At 39.0% G+C, this 26,623-nt stretch overlaps 1 protein-coding gene across 2 annotated transcripts in view; it reads left to right on the plus strand.

The window, feature by feature from the left end:
* The window catches only part of LOC120538766 (cytochrome P450 2C20-like), a 31,009-nt gene extending 17,305 nt beyond the window's left edge, over window positions 1-13,704 (plus strand). The window contains exons 6-10 of one of the 2 annotated variants that reach the window (XR_005635509.1): window positions 1,616-1,757; window positions 5,015-5,202; window positions 5,749-5,890; window positions 6,806-8,058; window positions 13,628-13,704. Coding sequence is in view for 1 of the 2 variants with exons in the window: in XM_039768223.1 (XP_039624157.1) it covers window positions 1,616-1,757; window positions 5,015-5,202; window positions 5,749-5,890; window positions 6,806-6,987 (654 nt within the window). In the remaining variant the exon portion in view is untranslated. Of the gene's footprint in view, window positions 1-1,615; window positions 1,758-5,014; window positions 5,203-5,748; window positions 5,891-6,805; window positions 8,261-13,627 lie in introns of those variants that run through there. The other variant, XM_039768223.1, reaches the window with a different exon arrangement.
* The last annotated feature ends 12,919 nt before the right edge of the window (window positions 13,705-26,623 follow it).

Genomic DNA, 26,623 nt, shown 5'->3' on the forward strand with positions numbered 1-26,623 from the left:
GCACTTCCTGTGTGATTTTGGGCTATACAAAAATAAAAGAAACTGTAATGGAATGGAGAAAAAATGAAAATAAGAAGAAAGAGTGTTGCTTACTGTGAGACACGTGAGTGCCCCATGGGACTGCCACTTCCAGCATGCCTTGCAGGTACATGCATGGGCATACTGGCTCAGGAATACTGGTAACCAGTGTGTAGGGGAAGCATGTACTCTTGGTAGTGGATGACCCCCTAATCCTCCCACAGCCAACCACTACACTGGCCTCCCTGCCACATAAGGTATGGGGTTTATGCTAGCCATGATGTCAGCCCACCCCTGCTGTCCATCACAGTTTATGTGTGTGATCACCCTGCAATGGACTGCCATCCTTTTCTGGAGACTGTCCCTGCCTTGCATCCAATGCTTAGGCTCAAGTTGGACCGTGACCCTGCCCTGGATAAGTGGATTAAGAAAATGAATGGATGTATGGATGTATGTAGGGCTTGAAGTGAGCTAGTATGCACCAATCTGCTTTACCAACGTTCTACTGTTTTAGCACTGGATGTATGGCAATAGGTTGCATCACTAAATTACCTGCTACACAAGCTCAATATTCCCTCTCACTGAAGCACAAACATGCTTTATCTAGCCAGCCGGACTAGGCAGTCTCTTCGCCATAGTGAAAGAATATATGCATCTGTAAGTGTCGGTGTGTGGTACAAAAATGCACATACTGTGGATGTTTCATTCCTCAACTGCAGATATGTCAGATTTTTTTTTATTAATCTTTATTATTTTTTCAGATCTTTATCTCTGATATTAGCCAGCCATAAAATTGCACAAATATGTGGAAAAGAGGAAACGGATGCGTTTGTAGAATTTACCTATATAAACATTCACTAATTACTTATTTTATGCACGTGCAGAAGCAAAAGGCGCTGTGGCTAGTGATAGAGTCCTGGATTCAACCACTGACGGGGTGTAATTTGTATGACATGTTGACTCCATACTGGCCATATGAGTGAATATGGATGTGTAAAAATTGCCTGGATGCTCCACAAGAATAGTCTGCTATGTAATGAATGCTCTCATTATCTGTCTTCTCAGTGGAATCTGCCTTCAGTCAGGTTATCTGCAATTTCAAGAATTCCTTTATAAAAGGCACAGCATAGAACTGCAACTATAATATTGACCTCGATGCTTGCTCCCAAGCTAGAACAGTTACAATACAATACAATATTTACAGTATTTATATTGCACATTTGTATACAAAAACAGTTCCTCCCGTTTGTTAACTGTGCAAGCCTGTTCATTATTTTGGCACAAATTCTGGATATTATTATAGATGGAATTTGCTTAAATTTAAAAGGTTGAACTATTGATGTTTTCTTTGTTTAACTCCTCACTGTATGCAAGTGTCTGATTTGTATGCTCATGTCATGCAGATCTTTCATGTTTGAGTTTAGGTTGATAACACCATGCAGTGTTATCTTGTGTGGCTATTAAACATTAACCGCAGAACAAGAATACATTAAATATATGGAACATTTTTAGTTTTCACAATGCCTGATGCTGTTTTTTGGTAGAATATCAACTTCTTTGTATTTATTAGCTGATTACATTTCTAATTCTCTTCAAGGAAAGTGACAACTCTGTCACAGAATTCCACATCAACAACATGATCACTACAGTTATAAATCTGTTTACGGCAGGAACAGAGACCACCAGTACCACACTACGATATGGACTGCTGATACTCATGAAATACCCTCACATCCAGGGTAAGGCATTTTAAAAACTGTACAGAACTGTGGTATATCTTCATCTTCTTTATCCTCCAGAGTGTGGAAAATGGTAACAATAAACCAGTGTTAAAAGAGATACATATCTTGATTGATATATGAACAGCAAAGGGGGTTCTGAGAAGACACCCCTTGAGGGCAACTAACCCTGACCCCCTTCTAGGAGGAAGACTATAAAAAACTTGCATTAATGTTGGCATGTCACTTGGACCCGTACTTGCTCAAAAATGGAGCTCCACAAGCCAGACCTGCTCTTAAGAACCATTTCTTTTAAGAAGCTATGAAGGCTATTTATGTTCAGTTTCTCTTGCACCCTCGTGTCTGTCTGGTTTGACAGTTTACATAATAATTATTTGAGATGGCTTCCCCCAAACTGGCACCCCAACACTTCTCTGGACTCACCCTGTGCTCCTGTCACTAATCCTGTTATATATATGTGTGTGTGTGCGTGTGTGTGTGTATAAAAGAAGCAATAACATTGTTTTTGATCAAAAACTCTTTAACTGACAACTATGACGGGCTGCAAATTTAATTAGAAATTCCTAATTTAATTAGGAAGAGGATCTTCCTTTACTCCTTCCTCATCTGGATTACTCTCAAATGAAACACTACTAATAAGGAATAACAAAAATAACCGTCCAGCTTTCTGTCAATGATGAGCTGTTTTTATGGGGCAAACAAATTATTGTCCCTGACACATTAATGCTTTTTTGATAACTAGGCTTTTGAGAAGAATCTGTCATGGCAGGCACAAGAGGGAGTGAGTGAGGTGGGCACAACAAGCCGGAGTGGTATGGAGTGAGGCGAGGAGATGGGTATCTGTGCAAGTGTTTTAAATAATAAAAGAAAGAAAGTGCTTTGGAATTGAGAACCCCCAACCAAGATGACTTACAAAATAAAATCCTACCTATGTATCTGAACTGATATACTGTATATGTACAGTATATACTTGCATGAATGTATTTTAAAGGGGAACAAACTCTTTATCAACAGGTTGAAAAACAGGATCATCATTGCTGCTTGAGAATCTGCCCTGAGAGCATGGAAAAAAATTGTAGAGCAAATGCCAGAAATACTCACTTAATCACCTCAGCATGATGCCATATTACAGACTGATTACCACAGTTGTATTCACACCTGGTGACATGTTCAATAAATAATCCTTCTTCTTCTTCTTTTAGCAGCTCCAATTTAGGTGTCACCACAATGGCTCATTCATTTCCATCTATCCCTGTCTTTTGCAAATTTGACTGCTTTCATGCCCTCCCTCGCCACACACATAAACCACCTCTTTGGCCTTTTTCTTTTACTCTTGCCTTGTGGTTCATTCTTAACATTCTTTACTCAGTGTATTCCAAACCATTACAATCTAGCCTCTCTTACTTGGTCACCAAACTGTCATACATGTGTTGTCTCCCTACTCATTCCTAATCCTGTCTATCCTCATTACTCTGAGCGAAAATAGTAGCATCTTCAAATCTGCCACTGCCAGCTCTACCTCTTGTCTCCCCATCATTGTCACAATCTCCAAACCATACAATACAGCTAGCTTCACTACCATTTTATAGACCTTCCCTTTTCACTCTTTTTGGGTCTGCCCTCATATTCAGTATATATATCGCAGCGGAGAAGTAGTGTGTTAAAGAAGTTATGAAAAAGAAAAGGAAACATTTTAAAAATAACGTAACATGATTGTCAATGTAATTGTTTTGTGACTGTTATGAGTGTTGCTGTCATCAAGGATTTGATTATCATTATTTCTTTCAATCAGTTTCGTATTTGGAGGATGTGTTGTGTTCAAGTTACATTCCGTGTTTGTCAAACATTGTAAAGATAACAGGTTTCATTCATCGAAGTGTTCACTACCCAAATCGGTACTTGTGAATCTTAGATGTTTCACAGGCATTTCCGGTATTAAGTTGTGGATTTGCCTGCGAATATTTAGCAGCAGCGTGTCTATGAACTTAATTTAAACTTAAGCTTTACACCTTGCTTTCCTATTGATATGTCTACAAAGGCTTGTTCAGATTCAGAGGGTTGTTCTTTTCTTACTGTGAATATGCTTGTATGCATCACTCGCTTCATATTCTTTTGCTGCCTTCTCAATTGTGTAATGCGTTTTTTGTTCAGCGCTCTTTGGAGGTCTTGCTTGTTGTCTGCGTACTGCGTTCACAGTCAGTTCATGTGAGCTGCTCGGAGTACATGCATCGAAGGTTCTCAGCTGTGCTTGTGCTATCTCGTGCGATCTTGCGATGTCCATGGCTTTATTTAATGTTAGCTCAGACCCGGTACTTAAAAGTTTCTCTTGCACTTTTGCTGAATTTGTGCCAAACACTATTCCCCCACACTGTGAGGGCTATGCCTTTTATTAGTATAGATATATACACACTCATATGCTGTGGCCTAGAGGGGGCACTCCAACTCCACAAAACCCAACACAGACAGACATAGGCACAAGTCTAACACAACACATGGCTTTTATTTTGTAAGAAACTCTTCCCTCAAGTACAAAGCAGAAGAATAAATCACACAGAGATTTGTCTTCTTTTTTCCTGTTTTCTTTACTTTCTCTCTGCCTCCTCCTTCCTCCAGCAAGCTTTGTTCTCTTCCTACTGACTCTGGCTCCTAGAGCTGTGGTAATGGGCTTCTTTTATGTGACAACCGGGAGTACTTCCGATGTCTTGTAAGCATGGTCCCAAAGCTCTTCCAGGTGAGGTGGAAGCCTGACAAAGTAGGACTCCCCAGTCCCTGAAGTACACCATGGCTGCCAACTAATGATCCAGGGAAAATATGGCTGTGGGCACACTCTCTCTCCTGGTCCTTCCACCAAGAAGGCTTCCCATATATATATGCACACATATATAAATCCTTCACTGGAGCCACTTAATAGTTTTACATTAATTAATAACCACTAAAGAAGAGCATGCCTGCTGTATTGAAACTAACTTTGAACTTTGCTTTAAAAAGGAAAAAAGAATCACTTAAAAAAGAATTAATAAAGAGTTTTGTTGGGAAAAGAAAAAGCACATCGATTTCTGATTTGCGTTTTAAATTAAACTTTTCTCATTTGTGTTTAGTATCAGTGTTCCCAGGCCATGATTTCAATTTCAAATGCCCAGTGCCCTAGAAATACTTTATTAGTAATTTACTCTTTTAAAAAAATGGTCTAGCTGATCACCGTTCATGAGTAATAATAAGGTTGATTTAAGATTTTTAATTTGTATCCCACCATTCAGAGAAAATCCAGATGGAGATTGAGGCTGTGATTGGACGGGATCGTGCTCCTGCTATGGTGGATCGGAGGAAGATGCCATACACTGATGCTGTTCTCCATGAAATTCAAAGATTCATTGACCTTGTCCCTTTAAGTATTTTACATGAGACAACAAAGGACACCGTCTTCAGGGGTTATTCCATCCCAGCGGTGAGACTCTCTTTAGAAATTAAATTAAACCAGATCCAATTAGATATAACATTTACTTTCCTCCCTGCGTGAAGTTTGCATGTTCTCTCCGTGTCTGTGTGGGTTTTCTCCTGGTGGTCCGGTTTCCTCCCACAGTCCAAAGACATGCAGGTTAGGTGCATTGGCGATCCTAAATTGTCCCTAGTGTGTGCTTGGTGTGTGGGTGTGTGTGTCCTGCGGTGGGTTGGTGCCCTGCCCGGGATTGGTTCCTGCCTTGCTCCCTGTGTTGGCTGGGATTGGCTCCAGCAGACCCCTGTGACCCTGTGTTCGGATTCAACGGGTTGGAAAATGGATGGATGGATGGATGGATAAAAACATTACTGACTGAAAAATTGTGCCAAAGTCATGAAATGGAAGTTATTACCGTAGGTTTCATTGTAGTGTGTCAGGATATTATGTAATTCAAAATCATGCATGTTTTATTTAAATACAGCAATATACAGTATATATGAGTATGTATAGTAAACCAGTATCCTGCACTTTGTTTTCTTTCTTATGGTGGTCCAGGGTACAATTGTGATCCCTGTCCTTCATTCAGTACTGTTTGACAAGACAAAATGGGAAACTCCTGATTCATTCAACCCTGGTCATTTTCTGGATGAAAACGGATGTTTCAAAATGAATCCTGCCTTCATGCCCTTTTCTGCAGGTAGAAGTATTTTGAAGTTGTTTTCATTCAAATTGAACTTTTTTTCTAGCAGCTTTTTAGCACTTTAACCTGACTACTGGAGAAGAGAAGTTGAGAAGAAGTGTACTGGTACCGATTTTTAAAAATAAGGGGTCTGTGCAGAGCTGTAGCATCTACAGGGGGATAAAACTGAAGAGCCATAGCATGAAGTTATGGGAAAGAGTAGTGGAAGCTCAGTTAAGAAGTGAGGTGATGATTAGCGAGCAGCAGTATGGTTTAATGCCAAGAAAGAGAACCACAGATGCAATGTTTGCTCTGAGGTTGTTGATGGAGAAATATAGAAATGGCCAGAAGGAGTTACATTGCATCTTTTTGGACCTGGAGAAAGCTTATGATAGAATGCCGTGGTGGCCATAACCCCTTGCTCACAGTTGCTCCTCTGTAAACAGTTCATGGACCCGTGCCAGTGAGTCGCGTGAGGTGTGGCATGTTGCCCCATCTTGTATGGAAAAAGCAGAACATTTTTTCTTCTGGAGTTAGTTGGTCGTAAAATTGTTCAAAGGTGTCCAGGTATACCAAGGTATTCACAGATGAGTTGGGCCCAATATTCGTGTTCCTGTCACCCCTCACCAAACTCCAATTTTCTGGTGACGAAGTGGCTATGGCCTCCCCCAAAAAGCAAGGCACCAGTATTGGAGGTAGGCTACTTTTCCGTGGCCCACCCTGTAGTAGATACTGTAGTATTTCTTGAACTTTTCTGCAATGCAGTTATAGCAGCAGAGGCATGTATAAACCAGTACCATACTGTATAGTGTTCACCTTGTACTGCTGGTCTAATTCTGAGTTTACAAAGGAAACCTCCACACCTTTTCAAATCCTACTTTTTGTAACATGTATGCTACTCAGTTAATCAGTTTATATCACTATATATTGCAGGAAAACGCATCTGTGCAGGAGAAGGTCTGGCCAAGATGGAGCTCTTCTTGTTCCTTTGCTCACTCCTGCAGAATTTCTCTTTTCGTTCCAAAGAAGATCCAGAAAATGTTAGCTTGTTGTCAACCTCCACCAGTTTTGTTAAAAGTCCTCAGGTTTACGAGCTCATGGCCATACCAAGATAGAAGAGGAGTGCTGTCATCAGATGTGGTTAAACAAACTACACATCCAGTGTGTGCTGATTTTATAGTACTGGCTGGTTAAATAAGGTTAACATTTTAACTATGTTATGAATCCAATCCAACTTTGGGTAGCCTTTAATTAAAAAAAAAATTGTTCCAAAAGTGATTACTGCGGTTTAAATGCACTTTGTTATTCTCCATTAAAAATTTTACAGTAACTTTTGGGAGCCTTTCTATAGTGCTGTATTAGACACTTATTGTTGTGTAACACAAGCAAAGCCTTTATTAAAGTCTTGATAAAAAGCAGCAAATGATGAATGGATGCATTATAGGTAGACTTGTTTAAGTTCCATTATTGCTTTCTAAGTGAGACAAAGCGTTATTTAAAGTTTTGTTACAAATCAGTAACTCACTAAAAGATGCACCTAGGTAGCCCCTCAAATGTTACCAATTTTATTGATTCGAAAATGAAATCTGTTGTAGGGGTGTCAACTAATTCCAAAGAACTACATAGGGAAGGGAATGTGGGCACAAAGTATAGGAGGTGTTACTTTTTAAAAAGTATCGCTTCTTCAAGAATTCCTTGTTTAAGTGTGAATACTACTGGTACCAGCCAAGAAGATTTAATGCAAATGGATTTTTTCACATTGAAGTTCACTTTAGTGTATGTTTATGTGTAATGCATTTGCTAGTATGCAGGTTGCTTTACATCAGTGTTTCCCAACCTCGGTCCTGGGGACCCCCTGTGACTGCAGGTTTTTGTTCCAACTAGATTCCTAGCACTGATCTCATTTAATTTGCTGGTGCTACATGAATACTTTTTTGAGGCATGATGCTAGATGCAATGGGAATGATACACACCAACCAGTAGTATTCTACCACAAACATTGTATGTGTCATCTGATTAATATGGAGGTAGCAGACATACTTACTTACCGACTTAGTAACACACTCTTGTAAAAGAAAACTTTTTTTTTTTTACTTCTTTTTTGCCTCTCAGGTCACATTTGATTTTGGCTTAATAGAGTCTCCAGAGAGAACCAATGGCATATGATGTATCTGGCTGATACGGAGGTACCAGACATGCTTACTTACCTATCTAGTAAAACTTCATGATGCTGGGACAAAGCCCTGTGAATCTTTTAAGGCTTCTTCCTGATTGTACCTGTAAAAGATCCAAAGTTTTGCCACTTTGAAAATAGTGACACCTGGGGCCTCATGCATAACGCTGTGCAAAGAATTCACACTGTAACATGGCGTACGGACAAAAGTGGAAATGTGCTTACACACAAAAAAATCCAGATGCATAAATCTGTGTGTTTACCAACTTCCACGTTCTTCGGATACATATATTCCGGTCAGCGTGAAAAGTAACTCACGTGCACGCCCCTGCTGTCCTGCCCCATCTTCTCCCTGAATTACACCTCTTTGAATATGCAAATCAATATAAATAGCCCTTAAGCTCAGCATTCTGTGAAAAGGCGATGGCAAAAGCACGGGGGGAAATAGAAGAAATTCAGAGAATACCAAGTGGAGGCGAGGAAAAACGTACTATTTATTGGTTTAAACAGTGGTATAAACAACAAAAGGAAGTTGATCAAGTGACAGAGTGTCAGAGAAGCTCAAAAGCTCAAGTTCACAAAGTTGCACTGTGTTCAAAATAATAAAGAAGTTGTCAGATATCAAAGTCGCCGTGAAAAGGAGAGTCGTAGCCCACCGTCTGAGTGTCATATAAAAGCTTATTAGGGTACAGAGAAAAAAAAATAGGCACACAGTGGGAAAAAAGCAAAAAATGTCAACTTTAATCTCTAAATTTCCACTTTATTCACGTAGTTTATTTTGTCATTAAAGTAGAACATCATAAACTTCATCTTAAAATCTTTTAATTTACTAGTTTCTCAAATCCCATCATAATTAAAGTTAAATGCCTTGTTTTGTATTTGATCTTCTATGTGCTCTATGTGTGTGAATCACTACATGCTTCTTAAACAGGCTTTCTTTCCCTCTGACAGGAAACAGAATCCATCACATTCGTGATATTACAGCTCTCTGAATAATTAAAATACTGAGATGTATACTTGATATCATTTTCATGATGATAGGAGTTCAAGCATGTTATTAAACATGGGAAGATGGTGGCGCAGTGATTGTTCATCCCTCACGTCGTGCGTCACCTTCAATGAAATACTTTATTGCAGCAGTACTGTCTCTTTCAAACGTACTAACCTTGATTCCTGTCCTTCCTTTTCTTTTTCCAAATATCCAATCACCACACAATCAGCTCTGTAATAGACGTTAAGCCATCTCTAAGCTTAGAATACAGATTCTTCAAAAGTTTTAAGGAACATTGAAATATCTTTGTAGTACAAGGTTAATTATTCCATCCATCTATTCTTCTCCTGTCACGCCAGCCCCAGCAAGAATACAGCACGAGGCAGGAACAATCCGTGAATGGAGCGCAAGCTCCTCGCTAGTGCTGCAGCACCGTGTCCTCACATGTTTAATTATTAACAATATAGATTATTTAAATTAAGTTAAAGTTTTATCTGTATAATATAATTTTGCTGCATTTTATCTGATGAAATGATATTGGCATCATATGTAAATATGCGCTTTATAAAGTGACTCAGGTTATGCAATATTATAACTGTATCTCAAGTTTACAGTGAGGTAATTGTACTTATAAATACAAAGCGTTCTACAAGGAGCACTTGATGGACTGATTGAGTGCGTTCATAGTTCTTGGGATGAAACTGTTTCTGAATCACGAGGTCCGTATAGGAAAGGCTCTGAAGCGTTTGTCGTATGAGAGCAGTTCAATAGGCAGCATGGTTGAGGCAGCGTGCGCTTGATGCTGTATACCGATAATTCTGTTTTTGATCAGCTGCTGTACTGCTGTGATTCCCCACTCAGATACAGTAATATAAATCCTCTGAGTGGTGCAGTGAAAGTAATATAGAAAAAGATGATCTGCTGTGGCAACCCCTAACGGGAGCAGTTGAAAGAAGAAGAAGAAAAAGGTACAGTGAGAGCGACATTGCTAAAGCAGTTATGGTATTTAGAATAGTTTGACTATTCTGTGGACCATTATATTGTTACATGTTAATTACAATCAGATGCATTAAACTGAGAAACAGTATGCGGTTAATTTCTGTGTATTTATAAAGCCACGTCAGGGATGTGGATCTAAAAAAGAAAGGGTAACCATATAGGAACAGTAGCACTGCTTTGATGCTGGGTGGTGCCTGTTTGCAAAACCGAGCGGAGAACTTGCGTACGCCAGGGTTGGAACTACCGTGAAAATGTACGTGGCTTTACGGCAAGTTTAGGTTTTATACATCGTGATTTGAACGTGGAAATGTTCATATTGTGACAGATAGGGGGCGCTATCGTTCCCTTGAACCCCTGTCCACAACTCCAGACACCAGGTAAAAGTCCAAAAGATGACTTTATTAAATTGCCACAGTGCACAAAACATCCTCTCCTCCACTATATTCATAAATATATCACAATAATACACAATAAACAATCCTCCAACTCCCAGACGCGTTGCCACCCTTCCACCCAGCTCAGCTCGCCGTCTAGGAGCTCCCACAGTCCTTTTATTCTCCTTGACCCGGAAGTGTTCCCAATCCCCAGTCCACGTGATTCGCTATCACTTCTGGGTCAGGTACAAGTCTTTCTTCTTCACCCCGGAAGCACGTCGCTTTTCCTTTGACGAACTTCCGGGTTATAGGGCACGAAGAAGTCTTCGGTCCTCGCTGCAGCTTCCTCTTGCGCCCCTTGTGGTACCCAGCAGGGCTGAGGATAAAAACTACAAAGTCCATGACTCCCTGCTGGTCTTCGGGGCACCTCCATACTGCAGGGAGGGCTCCATCTGGTGGCCTGGGGATATTGGCCGGGATGACAAGCCGGCCAAATACCACAGTATGCAACATTTTTGTGCATACACACTGTTTATACATGAGGCCCCAGGTGTTTTACAGAAATTATGGCAGACATGAATTTGAGAGAGTGGAGGAAGAACACATACAAGCCCTTGTGTATTGCATAGTTTCAATCAGTCAGATCCACTAAAAGCCTAAGAATGTTCTGTGTGCTTATTTCCATTATGCAATAATCATGTTGTCAGTTAAATGCTACAATAAATGTACATGTTAGTATGTTGTGATAGTTTTCCACAATAAAGCAATGTTTAAATCTGATGTCCTAAAGATAGTAACTATTATTAATACAATGTAAGTGACCACTGATTCATAAATATGTGATAACTTTCTCATATGTAGAGATTTTTCCTGTGAACCAATGTGAAAGATTTATATTTTCCCATCAATGTTCAGGGAATAATAATACTAAATAGCAAGGGAAATCATAATACAGTTTAGGCAATGTGTTTGTTCATCTGGACACTTTAGGGAATGTGCCTACAGTACCATACATTATTATTTACACCTTTTAAGTTCCACTATAGAAAAAAAAAATGTATAGTACAGTATTTATTACTGTGAGATAACAAATCAAAATGTTCCCACACTCTTTATCACTGTTGTACTATTAAGGCCTAAATTTTAGTTCAACATAGCTTGAATATCATTTGTGTTTAAAATACAACCAGTATTTTCCCACAATATTTTTTAAATCGACTGTACTTACTCCATGTAGTTTGTAGTGGTGGCCGAAATAAATTGTGGTCTCATGTTTTCAGATAGAAATTACATATGAAAGATTAAAATTGTACAGGACACTACTGTGACCAACTCTGGACAATGACAAACGATGTGGAAAATGTCCATGCAAAAAAAAGAATCTCATGTAACTAGTGTTGCGTCATCTACATGTCTTTCATCCATCTGAATGCTCAAAACGATGTAAAATATTAACAGTCAATAGTTATTTCTGGAAAACGTCATGCAAGTAGTAAACAGAAAAAAAATTCCCCGCAATGCTGTACATTTGAATTGAAGAGCTGTCTTTTCCCCTCATTCATTGGTCAATAATCCTGCCTTCAATTAAAATACACAGCAATGTTGTTAAGATGTCTTTCCTGTTTGTCATTTGTGTGTAGTTTTCTGGAGGTAATTATTGATAGTATTTTAGCAAAAAAAAACAGACACATGGATTATGCAACATGAGTTATATAAGAATTTTCTTTCTTTATTCCCTAGAAGTTTTCCACATCGTTTTCCATTGCCCAGAGCTGCTCACTGCTGGGCTCTGTACAATTTAACTCTTTCATATGTAATTTCTCCATGAGAACATGAGGTCAAAATTTTTTGTAGCCATCCCTACAAAGTACATAGGGTAAATATCATTTTAAAAAAATATTTTATTTTAAAAAAGGAAATGACAACCCATTAAAATGTATCCCACCAGCCACTCCACAGTCCTTAAATAATGGTTTTTCGTGATTTCAAAAAAATGTAGACACTAATATCAAAAAAAGAATTGAACCAACAGAAAAACAATTATCAAAAAAACTGCCTTAATCCAAAATTACCAATAAACAATAACTATAATAGGATATTTGAACAAAAAGTTAATTACCCAAAAACAAGGAGAAAAAAAATAAAGAGAGCATCTTGAAATTAAGAAATAAAGATATTCAGAAAATCATTTAATGCCTGTAAAACACAAATCCAAAATGTTTTGCAGAAATACTAAAGCTGGGTTTACATTAAAGAACTTTAAAAGCCTTAACAGAAGCTAACACAAAATTGCTAAATTAAATGACAAAATATTGATCACTTTAAAAGTGATAACCAAAGTCTTCTAAAGAATGACAGGTTAGAATCAAAAATGGTCAGAAGCACAATCAGCAGAGCTAATTAATTCCACAGCAAACAGCGAGGAAAGGAAGAGTAGGGTAGGGTAACTTTAGCTCTAATGACACAGCACTGATAATTTTGCAGTGAATGCCAAAAAGGAGGTCAACTGTCAGAAACCCTGGCTACACTTTAAAAATCTGAATGTAATCACAAGTAATACAAAATTCAGAACATTGTTCCTTTTTTTGCAAGATGGCAGTTTAGACACTCTTGGTATATTGCTGCCATCTGCTGTATGAAGGGAGAATTTCTTAATGCATTTTATTTGATAATTCTTTTTTCCAATCAGTTTTTAATTAATTTTATTAGATTCCTCGTCAATGTCAACACTGTTGATTTTTTTTTCCTTCAGAAGGTCCTTTAATTATATTACAGGCACTTTAATTTTCTGGAGACATTTAATTAGTGATAACAATTAATTTGACACAGAATTCAGTTGAATAAGACATTTTCAATTGTTACCATTGACGCACATTTCAAAAAAAAATATTTCATTTTAAAAATTAAACTTTAAAAAGATAGCAAGGAATGAATTCAACATTCTAAAACAGAAGTAATGATCAAAAACTGATATTAAAAACAAAAAGGTCAAAGATCACTCACCAAGAAAAAGCACAAACATCAAGGTCAACACAGAAGGGCGAGCAAAGGCAGATAAATAATGATTGTTGTGTTTCAGAGTTCAAATTTTATTCTTATTTTATTTATTTTTTCTCATTTTTGATTATTTTGTTTATGTTAATATCATTGGTCATTTAGTTTCTATGTATCTATGTATTTATTGTTATGTTCCATGCATTTTTTGGGTGGTTCCCCAGGGACTGGCTACTTCAACATAAAGGCTGAGGAAACCCCACAGTTGTCTTGGAGTTCATTACATGCATTTGCATAGGTGGTGAGTTTAAAGATTTATTGTATTTTTGTGTGTTCCCAGGATTTTTAACCTTTATTTATTAATTGATTAGGATTCAATGTTTGCCCTCTTGCTACTAGCTGGAGTTTGATGGTTTTTCCCACTTCTAATGGATATTTCTGAGATGTTTTGGGACTATTGTGCTTAGGAACTTTCTACAGTAGTACACAAGAATGATAACTAATACCACTCCACCATTAAGTAGTCCCCAAGTGCTACAAAGAAACTAATTAAAGCAGCTGGACCCATTGGTAGTCCTGACAACATCTTTAATGGAGTAAAATTAAACATAGAAACTAAAAGAAGGCATTCAACAATTAATGAACAATTCGCAAATGCAACTAAAAGCCAGCATTTCAGAAAAAGATGCAAAAAGAAAATATAAAGAAAAAAAAACAGAGTTCCTATTATGAATGAGGTGCCATTAAAACCTTATTAAGAATGTAATACATTATTTATATTTTTTCTGAAGCTAAGGATCTACGCCAGCAATCTGGTTCAGATCCTGTAAATGCCAGAAATGACTCTACTACATTGGGCCCCTGAGCAAGGCCGTTAATCTGCAATTGCTTCCTCCTGGGTATGATGTTAATATGCATTCAGCTCTGCAAGCAGGTCCTCCAACTTTCAGGGAAAACTTGTGTGTTGGTGGCAGGATTGGCATTCCAGTCACCGTTAAAAAAAAAAACTCACACTGTTTCAGTGTGATGCTGAAGTGTCACCTGCTTCACTTGGGCCCAAATCCAGGCGGTTTGTTGAGTAGTGGGTGCGGCAACATGCTATCAATGCATGCTCCCAACCTCTGTGTATTTCAAGGTGTTGAACATCATAGAATAATATTTACCATTATTTTGCTAATCCCCGTGACCCTATTCGGATTCAGCGGGTTAGAAAATGGATGGATGGATGGATTATTTTGCTAATATTATGTCTCTTCAATTTTATACATTAAATTACTTTTGGAATTGTTGTTTATCGTGGTGCTATTTTGGTTTTCTTCAGGGCACCGCCATTTTAGAACTTTCATTGTCAAAACACATCTCTCATTTGTTTGCAAGACTACAGTCCCAAAATTTGCATTTTGTGATGTCACATTTGCAGCAGGTGTAGATGAGTTACTCCTTTTTGTTTTAGTTTCTTCATCCACCTCCTCCATCTATAATGTTCTAGACACATTGCTGATAAAACACTGTCCTTGGAGAAAAAGAAATCAATGGAGGAGAGGTTTTAAATTTGGGTTGGCAGTTGGGCCAAGTGTTGTAAGGCACTAGTACACATATTTCAAACACTGGTATAAATTCATCCAAGACTGAGGATACTTTAAACAGAGCTATATATGTTATTTTGTTGAATTCTCATTTTGAAAACTATAGTAATTGCTTTTGATTTTCATTTTTGGTTAATGTTTGGGCCCTTGGGCCTCATGTATAAACAGTGCATAAGCACAAAAATGTTGCATGCTCCCGTTTCCACGCTCACATCATGATGTATAAAAACTAAACTTAGTGTAAAACCACACATATTCTCACTCCAGGTCAAACCATTGCATACGCATATTTTCAGCTCTGTTTTACAAACTTTCAGCACCCACCGTGCTGGGCCATTGTTCATGTGTGGTTTCCCTTTATTTTTTAGATTTAAATACACTAAAAATTAACCGCATATCATTTTTTAGTTTAAGGCATCTGATTATAATCAACCCATAACAATATAATGATGCACGGAATGGCTAAACTATTTCAAAACCATAGCTGCTTTAGCGTTGTTACTCTCAGTGCCCCACTCAGAGTATTTTAACCCACTGTATCTGAGTGGGGAATAACAGCTTTACAGCAGCTGATCGGAAAGCTCTACAGAAGATTGTTTCAAGAGCGGAGACAGTTATTGGGATACAGCTTCTAGCATACGCTGCTTCAGCCAGGCGCACAGTCTGTTTGAACTGTTTCCATACTGCAAATGCTTCAGAGATTTTCCTGTAGGGACCTCGCGGTTCAGAAACAGTTTCATCCCAAGAACTATAAACGCTTATTCAGTCCTTCAAGTGCTCCTGATAGAACTGTTTGTACTTATAAGTATGATTACCTTATATATTGCACAAATGGAGCCACTTATGCTTTCATATTGTATATTTTTTATTGTTTTTATGGTATTATTATTATGTTTCTTATTTCATCATTTTATAGGAAAATAAGTTTATAGAGGATTTGCTTATCATATCTCATTATACCATACAATAACTGTAGCTGCGTTTTTTCCCAAAATTATCAAAGTTCTGCAGCTTCAACTCAAAAATGGGATTCAACAAAAGCCTGACGCGCAGAAATGATTCCACAGACAAAGTATCTTCGTTTTTTAAAGTTTAGTTAAGTTTTAAAGTAAAACAGTTTACACAAAAAAAAGGAAATTAAAATAGCAATAAAAAAGGAAAAATTAATGTTAAGAAAAGTTCAATTCTAAGCTTAATCTTGTTACATCTCAAATCGTTACTATTTACTTAATATTTCTGAACCATTTCAAAACGGTCAGAAAACTGTATGCTTATCCCATTTCTAAGCTTAAATGGGTCTTTCAAGTCCTTCTTTACTGGGACTTGTTCCAAACAAACTGAGCTTATTATCACACTGTTATTCAGTTATAGTAAGAAGGTTCTATCTCTTGTTAACTATAGGGGGAAAAGACTATACCATAAGCTATGACTATGAAAGACATTAATATTCTATTCAAATTAAGCAAACATCAATGTGAGTTTAACTCAAAACTTTAACTTTCTAAGATTGGCTCTTACATTTCCGGCCCCTAATTGGCTATGCAGGAGCTGAGACAATTACTTTACTTTACTTCAATAAGAGCCAATTACTTTTATATTAACTATTCTCTTAAATCATTAGCAATAACACTGCAAACAAACATTTTTTAAATTTCATATTTCAAACATTGGCTGTTTCTTGAAGCAGGCACAGTTTATTCACGGGTCTGTCCAGTGTGCTGGTTTTGGTCTGCACACAAACTCTTCTGACTGCACCTTTGGCATCTGGCATTGTCTTGATGACTCGACCCATTACCCAGGAATTGCGAGGTGTAGCTTTATCTACAATTAGAACAACGTCCCCTGGTTCAAAATTTCTTCTTGGTGCAAGCCACTTTTGACGTTTTGAAGTATTGGCAAATACTCTTTTGTCCATCTTTTCCAAAACAAATCGCCATGTATTGAATTTGTTTCCAGCGTCTTCTTGGGTATGGTTCATTTTCTGAAATGAGTTTAGGTGGTATTTCAGGTTTTGTCTTCAATAATAACAAGTGATTGGGTGTGAGTGGTTCCAAATCATTTGGGTCATCTGATGTCTTCGTAAGGGGTCTGTTATTGAGTATTGATTCCACTCTACACATCATTGTAGGAAGGTTTTCATCATCGAGTGTTTGTTGGTTTAGTGTTGAATTTAAAATCTTTCTTATGCTTCTGATTTGTCTTTCCCACACTCCACCTTGGTGAGAGGCTGATGGTGGATTAAAATCCATTTGATTTGTTCTTGCATCATAGCGTCACTGATTTTTTTGTGTTCCAGTTTTTTAATAGCTTCTCGTAGTTCTCTTTCTGCTCCAACGAAATTTGTTCCATTGTCTGAGCGCATGATTTTAACTTGTCCTCTTCTATCTGTAAATCGGAGTATGGCTTGGATACAAGAATCAGTGTCTAAGCTATGTGCAATCTCTATGTGCAGCTCTGGTTGTTAGACATGTGAAGATTACTCCGTACTCTTGACTAGACTTCTTCCTCTTTTGACTTGGAAGGGACCAAAATAATCAACTCCAACATTAGTGAACGGTGGTTGGTTTGATGCTAGGCGATCTTCTGGCAAATCTGCCATTTTTTGCTCACCTGCTTTCGCATTGTATCTTCTGCATGTTGTGCACTTTGAAATTATTTTTCTGATAGCTGAATTTGCTTGAGGTATCCAGTATTTCTGGCGTAATTGTGCGAGCACGTAGTTCGCCCACAATGTCCGAGCGTTTATGAATGTGCTGCAATATGAGAGAAGCAACATGTGAATGCTTGTGTAGAATTGCAGGATGTTTAGCTTCTTCGGGCATTGCAGCTTTACAGAGTCTTCCTCCAACTCTTAATATTCCATCTTGTATGATCGGGTCGAGTTTATAGATTTGACTGTTCTTTTAACACAAGTCTTTTCTTTAGAGCTTTTAATTCTTCTGGAAATTCTTGCTGTTGACTTAGACGGATAAGCTCGGTTTCAGCTTTAACTAAGTCATCTAAAGAAATTGTACTTGGTTTTAAAGTCCGTTTATATTTTTTCATGTGTTTTGTGATTAGTGATTCTTGTTCTTTTGGATTACCTTTAATCTGACTGGCTTCTAGTTGAAATGTTTTTCTTTCATTTCTTAAGTGCAGCAGTAAGTCTTTAAACTTGAGAAACCAAGCTACTGCTTTCTTCAAGCGATGCCAATCTGAAAAGTAAGTGATTAGTTTGTTGATGGGTTCGGTCACCTCCTCTACTCTCGTCATGTTAACTACACAAATTTTAGTTTCTGGATCATCTTCAAAGAATGAACCGTTCAGTTGATCTGGTCTTTTGGCCACTCACATTCTGACTTCAATAAGAAACTTGGACCATGTGACCATGTGGTGTTCTTGAGAAAGTTTTCTATGATCAGCCCTCTAGAGCTTGATCAGCGGATTAAGGACAGATGTGACATACCTCCACTGTGAAGGTTGTGAATGATCTCTGATCACGGAGATTCTGTTTGCAACAAAGGTCTTGAATCGAGTGCTTTCATTTGAGATGTATTTTAGCACCGTGGTGCTGTCAGTCCAAAATGTAGATTCTCGTAAGGGCATTTGAAGCTCACCTTTAAGCATTTTGTCCATTTTAACTGCCACAACTGCTGCTGTCAGCTCCATTCTTGGAATTGTGACCTGTTTCAATGGTGCGACTCTTGACTTGCCCATCAGGAATGAACAATGCCCTTTGCCCTCTTCATTTGTTAAAACAAGGTAGGTGACAGTGCCATATCCATCTTCACTAGCATCTGCAAAATGGTGCATTTGTGCTGTCTTTATGGTTCCAAACCCAGTAGGTTTGAAGCATCTGTTCACTTTATAGTCTGTAAGTAACTTCAAATCATCCATCCATTTTTCCATTTCTGAATGTGTTTGACTTCTACTTCTTCATCCCACCCACATTTCTCTTTACATAAGTCTCTTAGAATAAGCTTTGCTGGCAGTAAAGCAGGTGCTAGAAAGCCAAGTGGATCATAAACTGAGCTAACAACAGACAGGATACCACGCCTTGTAGCGGGCTTGTTTTGCAACTTAATCTGAAATTTGAAACTGTCAGTTTCTGTGCACCACTGGATTCCCAGGGCACGCTCTGTGGGAAGGAGACTGTGGCTCAAATCTAAGTCCTTTTGTTCATGAGCTCTGTCTTCTTCAGGTATGGACAATAAAACTGCTCTGTTGTTACTCACCCACTTAGTCAAATGGAATCCCCCTTTGAGGCATAGAGCTTGGAGGTCCTTTGCCAGCTTTATTGCTTGTTCTTCTGTGTCACTGACCTTAAACAGTCATCCACATAGAAGTTGTTGAGAATGGTGTTAACAGCTTCCTCAGGAAATGTATCTCTGGCATCTTCGGCTGTTCTATAAAGCATAAGAAGCACAACTGGGTGAAGAAGTAGCACCAAAAAGATGTACTGTCATTTTGAATTCTTCTAGGTCTTTACTTAGATTACCTTCAGGCCACCATAGAAAACGTAAAAGATCTGTGTCTTTGTCTGGTATCTTAACTTGGTAGAACATTGACTTAATGTCTGCCATTAAGGCTACTGGCTCCTTTCTGAATCTTGTAAGGACGCCAATGAGTGTGTTAGTTAGGTCAGGGCCTTTTAGTAATTGTTCATTAAGTGAAATCCCTTGGTAGGTGGCAGTGCAGTCAAAGACCACTCGAATCTTATTTTTTTTTGGATGATACACACCATGATGTGGATGTACCACACTCTGCCTTCATTGCAATTCAGGCTTTTTTTGGGTACTTTAACAGCATAGCCATTGTCTATAATATCTTTCATGAAGGCTTTATAGTCTTTGTGGAAACCTGAATTTTTGCTCAATTTTCTTTTGAGTCCGATAGCACGCTGTTCAGCTATGCAGCGGTTGTTCGGCATTTTAAGTGATTCATCCTTCAAAGGCAAATTTAAACAATAGTGGCCACCTACCAGTCTTGCAGATTCTGAAGCTATGCGCATGAACTTGATGTCTTCTGTGACATTTCCTCCTTTTCTTCACAATTGCGCTCTGGAAAATCTGTGTTATACTGTTGCAGCAACATATCTTCAATCTCTGTTATTGAGACACGATTGATTGAATGTTTAGGTATCTTACCACTTTGTTTTGCGAGGTCGTCTTTCTCTTTGTATGGTCCACCAACTACCCATCCAAGTGCAGTCTTCGTAGCATGAGGTCCACCTCCTTGGCTAGGTATGATTCGCGACTGCTTGAAGATTTCTGGATAGTTGATTCCTATTAAAAGATCAACTTCAGAGTCAATATGAGATAGACGTACCTCTTTAAGATATGCCCACTTATCAATATCTTCTTGTAGTGGAATACTTTCTCTGTTCACTGGAATGGAGACCTGTGTGAAGACCTTTGGCAAATCAATATATTCAACATCATTGAGACCACAGACTTGTAAATCTGATAAAACAGAACATTGGGTTAGCATTTTTGAATCATCATCATAATTACTCATAGTTTTGAGGAATACTTGTGTCCTTTTCCCTTGAAGGCTCAGTTGTCTCTGGAGCCTTTCAGTACAAATTGTTACTGTACTGCCGAGGTCTATAAAGGCATATGTTTCTACATACCTTTCACTTTTTTGGATTTTACCTTAACAGGAACTACTTGTAGTGCGCATTCTTCTCCAGCCCCTATAAAGATACAAGTTCCAGTCTCGGTTTCCGTTTCAGTAGATGTTGCCACACTGGCCGTAGCTTTAAATACTGCTCCACTGTTCCTTTGAATGTGCAGGATATCTGGGTGCTGTAAAGAACATGTCTGACATTTCATTCTCTCTTTACAATTCTTACTTAGATGACCCTGTTTGAGACAGCGAAAACATAAACCTTTAGATTTTAAAAAGTCTATTCTTTCTTTATGTGGCAATTCTTTGATTTTTTTACATTCGGCGAGAATATGTTGGTTGCTGCAAAATGCACAAGTATCATTAACAATATTTTTGACAAAGCTTTCTTGAGTCTCCTTTTCGGCTACATCAGAAATATTGGTGGTGAAAATACTTGATCTCTGTCCGTACTTCTGAGGAGACCTACTTTTGTCAGTTTTTTCCTTTTTCTCCATGTTACCTTGTGTAACATCTCCATAAAAGGGATCCATCATCATTCTCACCTGGCGATGTAGAAAAGTAATTAATTCATCAATACCTGCCCTTCTACTTTCCTTTTCTTTAAATTTAAAAGCCCAGCTTCTCCACTTGTCTCGTAAAGTGTATGGGAGCTTAGAGATTATTATACGAATATTTGGGTTGTTACTGAATGTATCTCGACTTCCTGCACTTGTCATTGCGTCTATACAACTATCAAGAAAAGATGCATATTCTCTCAGAGCTGCGCTATCATTTTGTTTTATTTGAGGCCACTTCAATGCCTTTTCCATGTATGCATCAGCTATGAATACTTCATCACCAAAATAAATTTCCAGTTGCTTTCTGGCCTTTTCATAACCTAGAGTTGGTGGCAGTCGCACACAGCCTTTAACTAGATCCTGAGCAGGACCTCTTGTGAATTGGATTAAATAATCTAATTTATCTTGAGGATTTTGTAACACATCTCCAATAGCATTATCAAAGGCTCTGATAAAATCTGCATAAGCTAATGGGTCTCCTGAAAATAAAGGGACCTGCCTATGAGGTACTTCACCACGCGGAGCTGGGGGTGCTGGAGCAGGCGTTGTCTTTTGATCAGTTAACGATTTTAACGTTTCATTGATTGCTTTACTACATTCGAGTTGGCCCCTTTGACATTCGGTTTGATTCTTCTGATATTCGACTTGATTCCGCTAGCACATTTAGTATATCATTTCCAGAGCTCTGAGTGTCGGTTTTTTCCAGATCTTCTACTTTAACTTTAAATTGACGTAGCGTTTCTAAGATATTATCGAGTGTCGATTGTTCAATCAGCACTGACGTAGAAGGTAATGATGTGGTTTTCTGAGCTAAAGAGTCAAGTCTAACATCAAAAGTATGTTTTAATTGAGGTGACGTCTTTCTTTTTTTTGGCTTTGTACGACCCCGTTCTTGAAATTGCATCTCTTCGAACTGATTTACTAACTGTTCATCAACTTTATGTGCTAACAGTCTATTTCGTCTTCTAACCAAGCCGTAGTAGCGACAGTGAATTCATTCCATTTCTTATAGCGTTCGGCGAATGTCGTTTTCTGTTTCTGAATCGCTCCCTCCTTATTTAATATACAAAGTAGCTTTTCATGTAGTTCTTCTAGCTCTCTGTGTCGAACGAAAATCTCCAAATCTTTTTGCCACCATTAAGCGGTTTTCTGGAATGTTTTTAAGACTTTCGATCTCAGCTATGAACACATGAAGCTTATCTTCCCTCTGACTTATGTGATCTTTAAGATCTCTAATAATATTTTCTGACTTCGAGTCTGAACTCAGATCACTGCCGATCTCACTTGAGCTCTGTTTAGACATTGCCATGACAACAGCTCGAGCAAATGACAAGACGTTTCTTGACAGCAATTTCGTCACAATAGAGACGTTCCAACAAAGCAGCAATTCCTTGAAACAAGGCTTCAATGACTCAAACCAAAGCACATCCAAAATGTCTTTTCCAAGACGTCCTTTAATAATATCACAGTCTCTCAAATCTTCTTAAGGTATGGCGACCTTGCTTTCATTTACGATCATGCGAAGATAGTAGATTATATCACAGTACCTTCTGAATGATTCAGTTCTTTTCCTTCGTTGACGAGTTCTGTAGCAGAAGTGTCTTCTGTTCTCGAATGGTAGATTCCAGTTCAGGCCTTAGATAGCCAGTTTTCTGACGAAAATGTAGCTGCGTTTTTCCCAAAATTATCAAAGTTCTGCAGCTTCAACTCAAAAATGGGATTCAACAAAAGCCTGACGCGCAGAAATGATTCCACAGACAAAGTATCTTCGTTTTTTAAAGTTTAGTTAAGTTTTAAAGTAAAACAGTTTACACAAAAAAAAGGAAATTAAAATAGCAATAAAAAAGGAAAAATTAATGTTAAGAAAAGTTCAATTCTAGCTTAATCTTGTTACATCTCAAATCGTTACTATTTACTTAATATTTCTGAACCATTTCAAAACGGTCAGAAAACTGTATGCTTATCCCATTTCTAAGCTTAAATGGGTCTTTCAAGTCCTTCTTTACTGGGACTTGTTCCAAACAAACTGAACTTATTATCACACTGTTATTCAGTTATAGCAAGAAGGTTCTATCTCTTGTTAACTATAGGGGGAAAAGACTATACCATAAGCTATGACTATGAAAGACATTAATATTCTATTCAAATTAAGCACACATCAATGTGAGTTTAACTCAAAACTTTAACTTTCTAAGATTGGCTCTTACAATAACAATAAAGGAATTCAATTCAGTTCAATAGAAGAGAGAGCATATTTACAGTACATATGACAATGACTACCTTCTAAGTTGATTTAGATTTCCAAGCACTATCTTCTTTGTGCTCCTGATAATCATTTTTAAAATGAAATGCAGTAAAGTTTGTATATTACATTATACAGATATATTTTAACTTTATCTAAATTATGTATTCTGTTATTAAACGTGTGGACAGTGGTAGTGATGAGCTGGTGCCCCGTTCAGGGATTGTTCTTCCCTTAAACTGTATGCTTTCTGGGACTGGCATGACCCTGGGTGGATAAATGGATGGAATAATTAAACATGTCAAGTCAAGTTGGGGAGCATGCACTGGTACAGTGCATTGCCGCACCCACTACACGCCGAAACAACTCAGGATCCCGGTTGGCAACCCCCCCAGGCAGACATGCGGTCCAGTCCTACCCTCCGGAAATGACCTTCCATCTGTCGCAGCCAGGTATTATGTGGGCGACCCCTTGGCCAGGTCCAGCCAATTAGGTCCCCAACAATGAGGATCCCATGAGCCGGATCATCCTCGGGGAAACGTGCCACATGACCTTAGTGCTGTAACTGACGCTCCCTCACAATGCAGATAATGTGCCTCATTCAGGACTCCATGAGCAACTCCTCATTCAACAAGGAGAGACACAGTACCAAAGAAGTCTAGCCTTTGTCTCAGGTGACTGGATAGCGTCCATGTCTCACAATCATATAGCAAGACAGGAAGCACAAGGACTATAAAGACTTGGACCTTCATCCTTTTGCATCATGAGTACCACACACCCCTTTCCAGCGACCTTATGTCCCCCCATGCTCTCCCAATCTGTCTACTGACTTCACAGGAAGAGTCACCAGAGACATGAATGTTACTGCCAAGGTAAGCAAACCTCTCAAGGTCAACACTGTCTCCGCAAACAGACACACTGCTGATGGCTGTGCCCAAGAGGTCATTAAAGGCCTGGATCTTGGTTTTTATCCAGGAAACTCGCAAGCCCAGACACTCAGACTCCTCACTCAGTTTATCAAGTTCCCCGATCAGAGCTTCCATTGACTCCACGAAGATTACAGCATCGTCAGCAAAGTCAAGATCCGTGAATCTTTCTTCACCAACACATGCCCCACAGCCACTGGACCCCATGACTTTGCCCAACACCCAGTCCATACAAGCATTGAACAGAGTAGGAGCAAGGACACAACCCTGATGAACCCCAATATCAACTGGGAAAAATGCAGAGGTCCCGCCTCCACTCTGCATAGCAGTCAGAGTACCAGTGTACAGGCCAGCCATGATATCCAGCAACCTCGAGGGGATCCCGAAACCTCTCAGGATGTTCCACAGGGCAGCTCAGTCAACTGAGTCGAACGCTTTGCGAAAATTGACAAAGGCTGCAAAGAAACCCTGCTGATATTCACGTTTGCTCTCTATGAGAACCCTCAGTGCCAGAATGCAGTTGATGGTAGACTTCTTATGTGTAAAACCAGACTGTTCCAGTCGCTGGTAGGTGAGCAAGTGATCACAGATCCTATTGAGGACGACCCTAGCAAGGACCTTACCCGGCACTGAGAGCAGTGTTATACCCCTGTAATTGTTGCAGTCCAGGTGATCACCCTTCCCTTTCCAGATAGGGACGACAAGTCCCATTTTCCAGTCAGTTGGGATGATGGTAGTCTCCCAAATGGAAGCAAAGATTGCTTGCAATGCCTGGAGGACAGCCTTACCACCAGCCTGGAGAAGTTCACCCCTGATACCACAGATCCCTGCAGCCCTTCCCCCCTCAGCTGGTTCACCACCTGTGCAATCTCAGTGAGATTGGGTGGTTCACAGCTAATTAGAGGCTCAACCTCAAGAACTGTCAACCCAGAGATATTCAACGTCCTAGCTGGAGGATCAGCTTTGAACAACTGCTCAAAGTAGCCAGCCCAGCGAGTCACAACTGCAGTGTCATCCGTAAGGACTGTTCCATCAGCTGCACTGACTGTGACTCTCCAAGGAACAGATTCAGATGTGCGTAATGGTTTGATTCCTCTGTAAGCAGGACGTGGGTCACTAGACCACAGATGGTGTGTCACTTGCTCACAGATTCCTGTAACAAATGCCTCTTTATCTGCCCTCAGAGCCCTCGCAACCGTCCTTCTCAGTTCCCTGTGCAGACCAGAGTTGTCATTGAGCCGTGCGCTGCGACTCCTCTTGATGATATCCAGGGTGCCCTGCGAGATGAAACACCTCCTTCTGGGAACACCAGTAACACCAACACAACCCTCAGTAACCTTCAGGGTCTTGTCGCGGAGGGTCTCCCATGTCACATTTGGATCGGCTGTCGTACCCAGATCTGAAAGTTCCTCATACAAACTGATTTGGGTAATTAAACATGTACTATGAAGATATTTCAATGTTCCTAAAAAGTTTTGAAGAATCTGCATTCTAAGCTTAGAGATGGCATGACATTTATTAAAGAACGTTTTGTGTGGCAATTGGTTACTTGGAGAAAGACAAGGAAGGACATGAATTGGGGTTTAGTACATTTGAAAGAGATAGAACTGCTGCAATAAATTATTTCACGAAGGCTCACGCACAGCACAGCAAGCATCTTGCGGGAGGCACAGGAACAATCTCTGGAAAGGGTGCCACCTCAACACCCCCATATATAATACAGTACATGCCTTAATTCCTATTATCATGAAAGTGATATTGAGTATACATCTTAATATTTAATTTGTTTAGAGAGATGTAATATCATGAATGTAATGTATTCTGTGTCCTGTCGGCATAAGATAAAGCCTGTTTAAGAAGCATGTAGTGATTCAAACAAGGAGAGTACATAGAAGAAATCATAGAATATGAAGCATTTAATGTGCTACTTTAGTTGCGATGGGATTTGAGAAACTAGTGTCACAAATATCACACAGAGACATCAAGAAGGTTTGGGGCAGCCACTTGTACATTAGAACATTAGAACATTAGAACAATCTAGACGAGAACAGGCCATTCAGCCCAACAAAGCTCGCCAGTCCTATCCACTTGTTTCCTCCAAGAAAACATCAAGTCGAGTTTTGAAAGTCCCTAACGTCTTACTGTCTACCACACTACTTGGTAGCTTATTCCAAGTGTCTATCGTTCTTTGTGTAAAGAAAAACTTCCTAATGTTTGTGCGAAATTTACCCTTAACAAGTTTCCAACTGTGTCCCCGTGTTCTTGATGAACTCATTTTAAAATACAAGTCTCGATCCAC

This window comes from Polypterus senegalus, chromosome 11, assembly GCF_016835505.1.
Source record: "Polypterus senegalus isolate Bchr_013 chromosome 11, ASM1683550v1, whole genome shotgun sequence".
NCBI lineage: Eukaryota > Metazoa > Chordata > Cladistia > Polypteriformes > Polypteridae > Polypterus > Polypterus senegalus.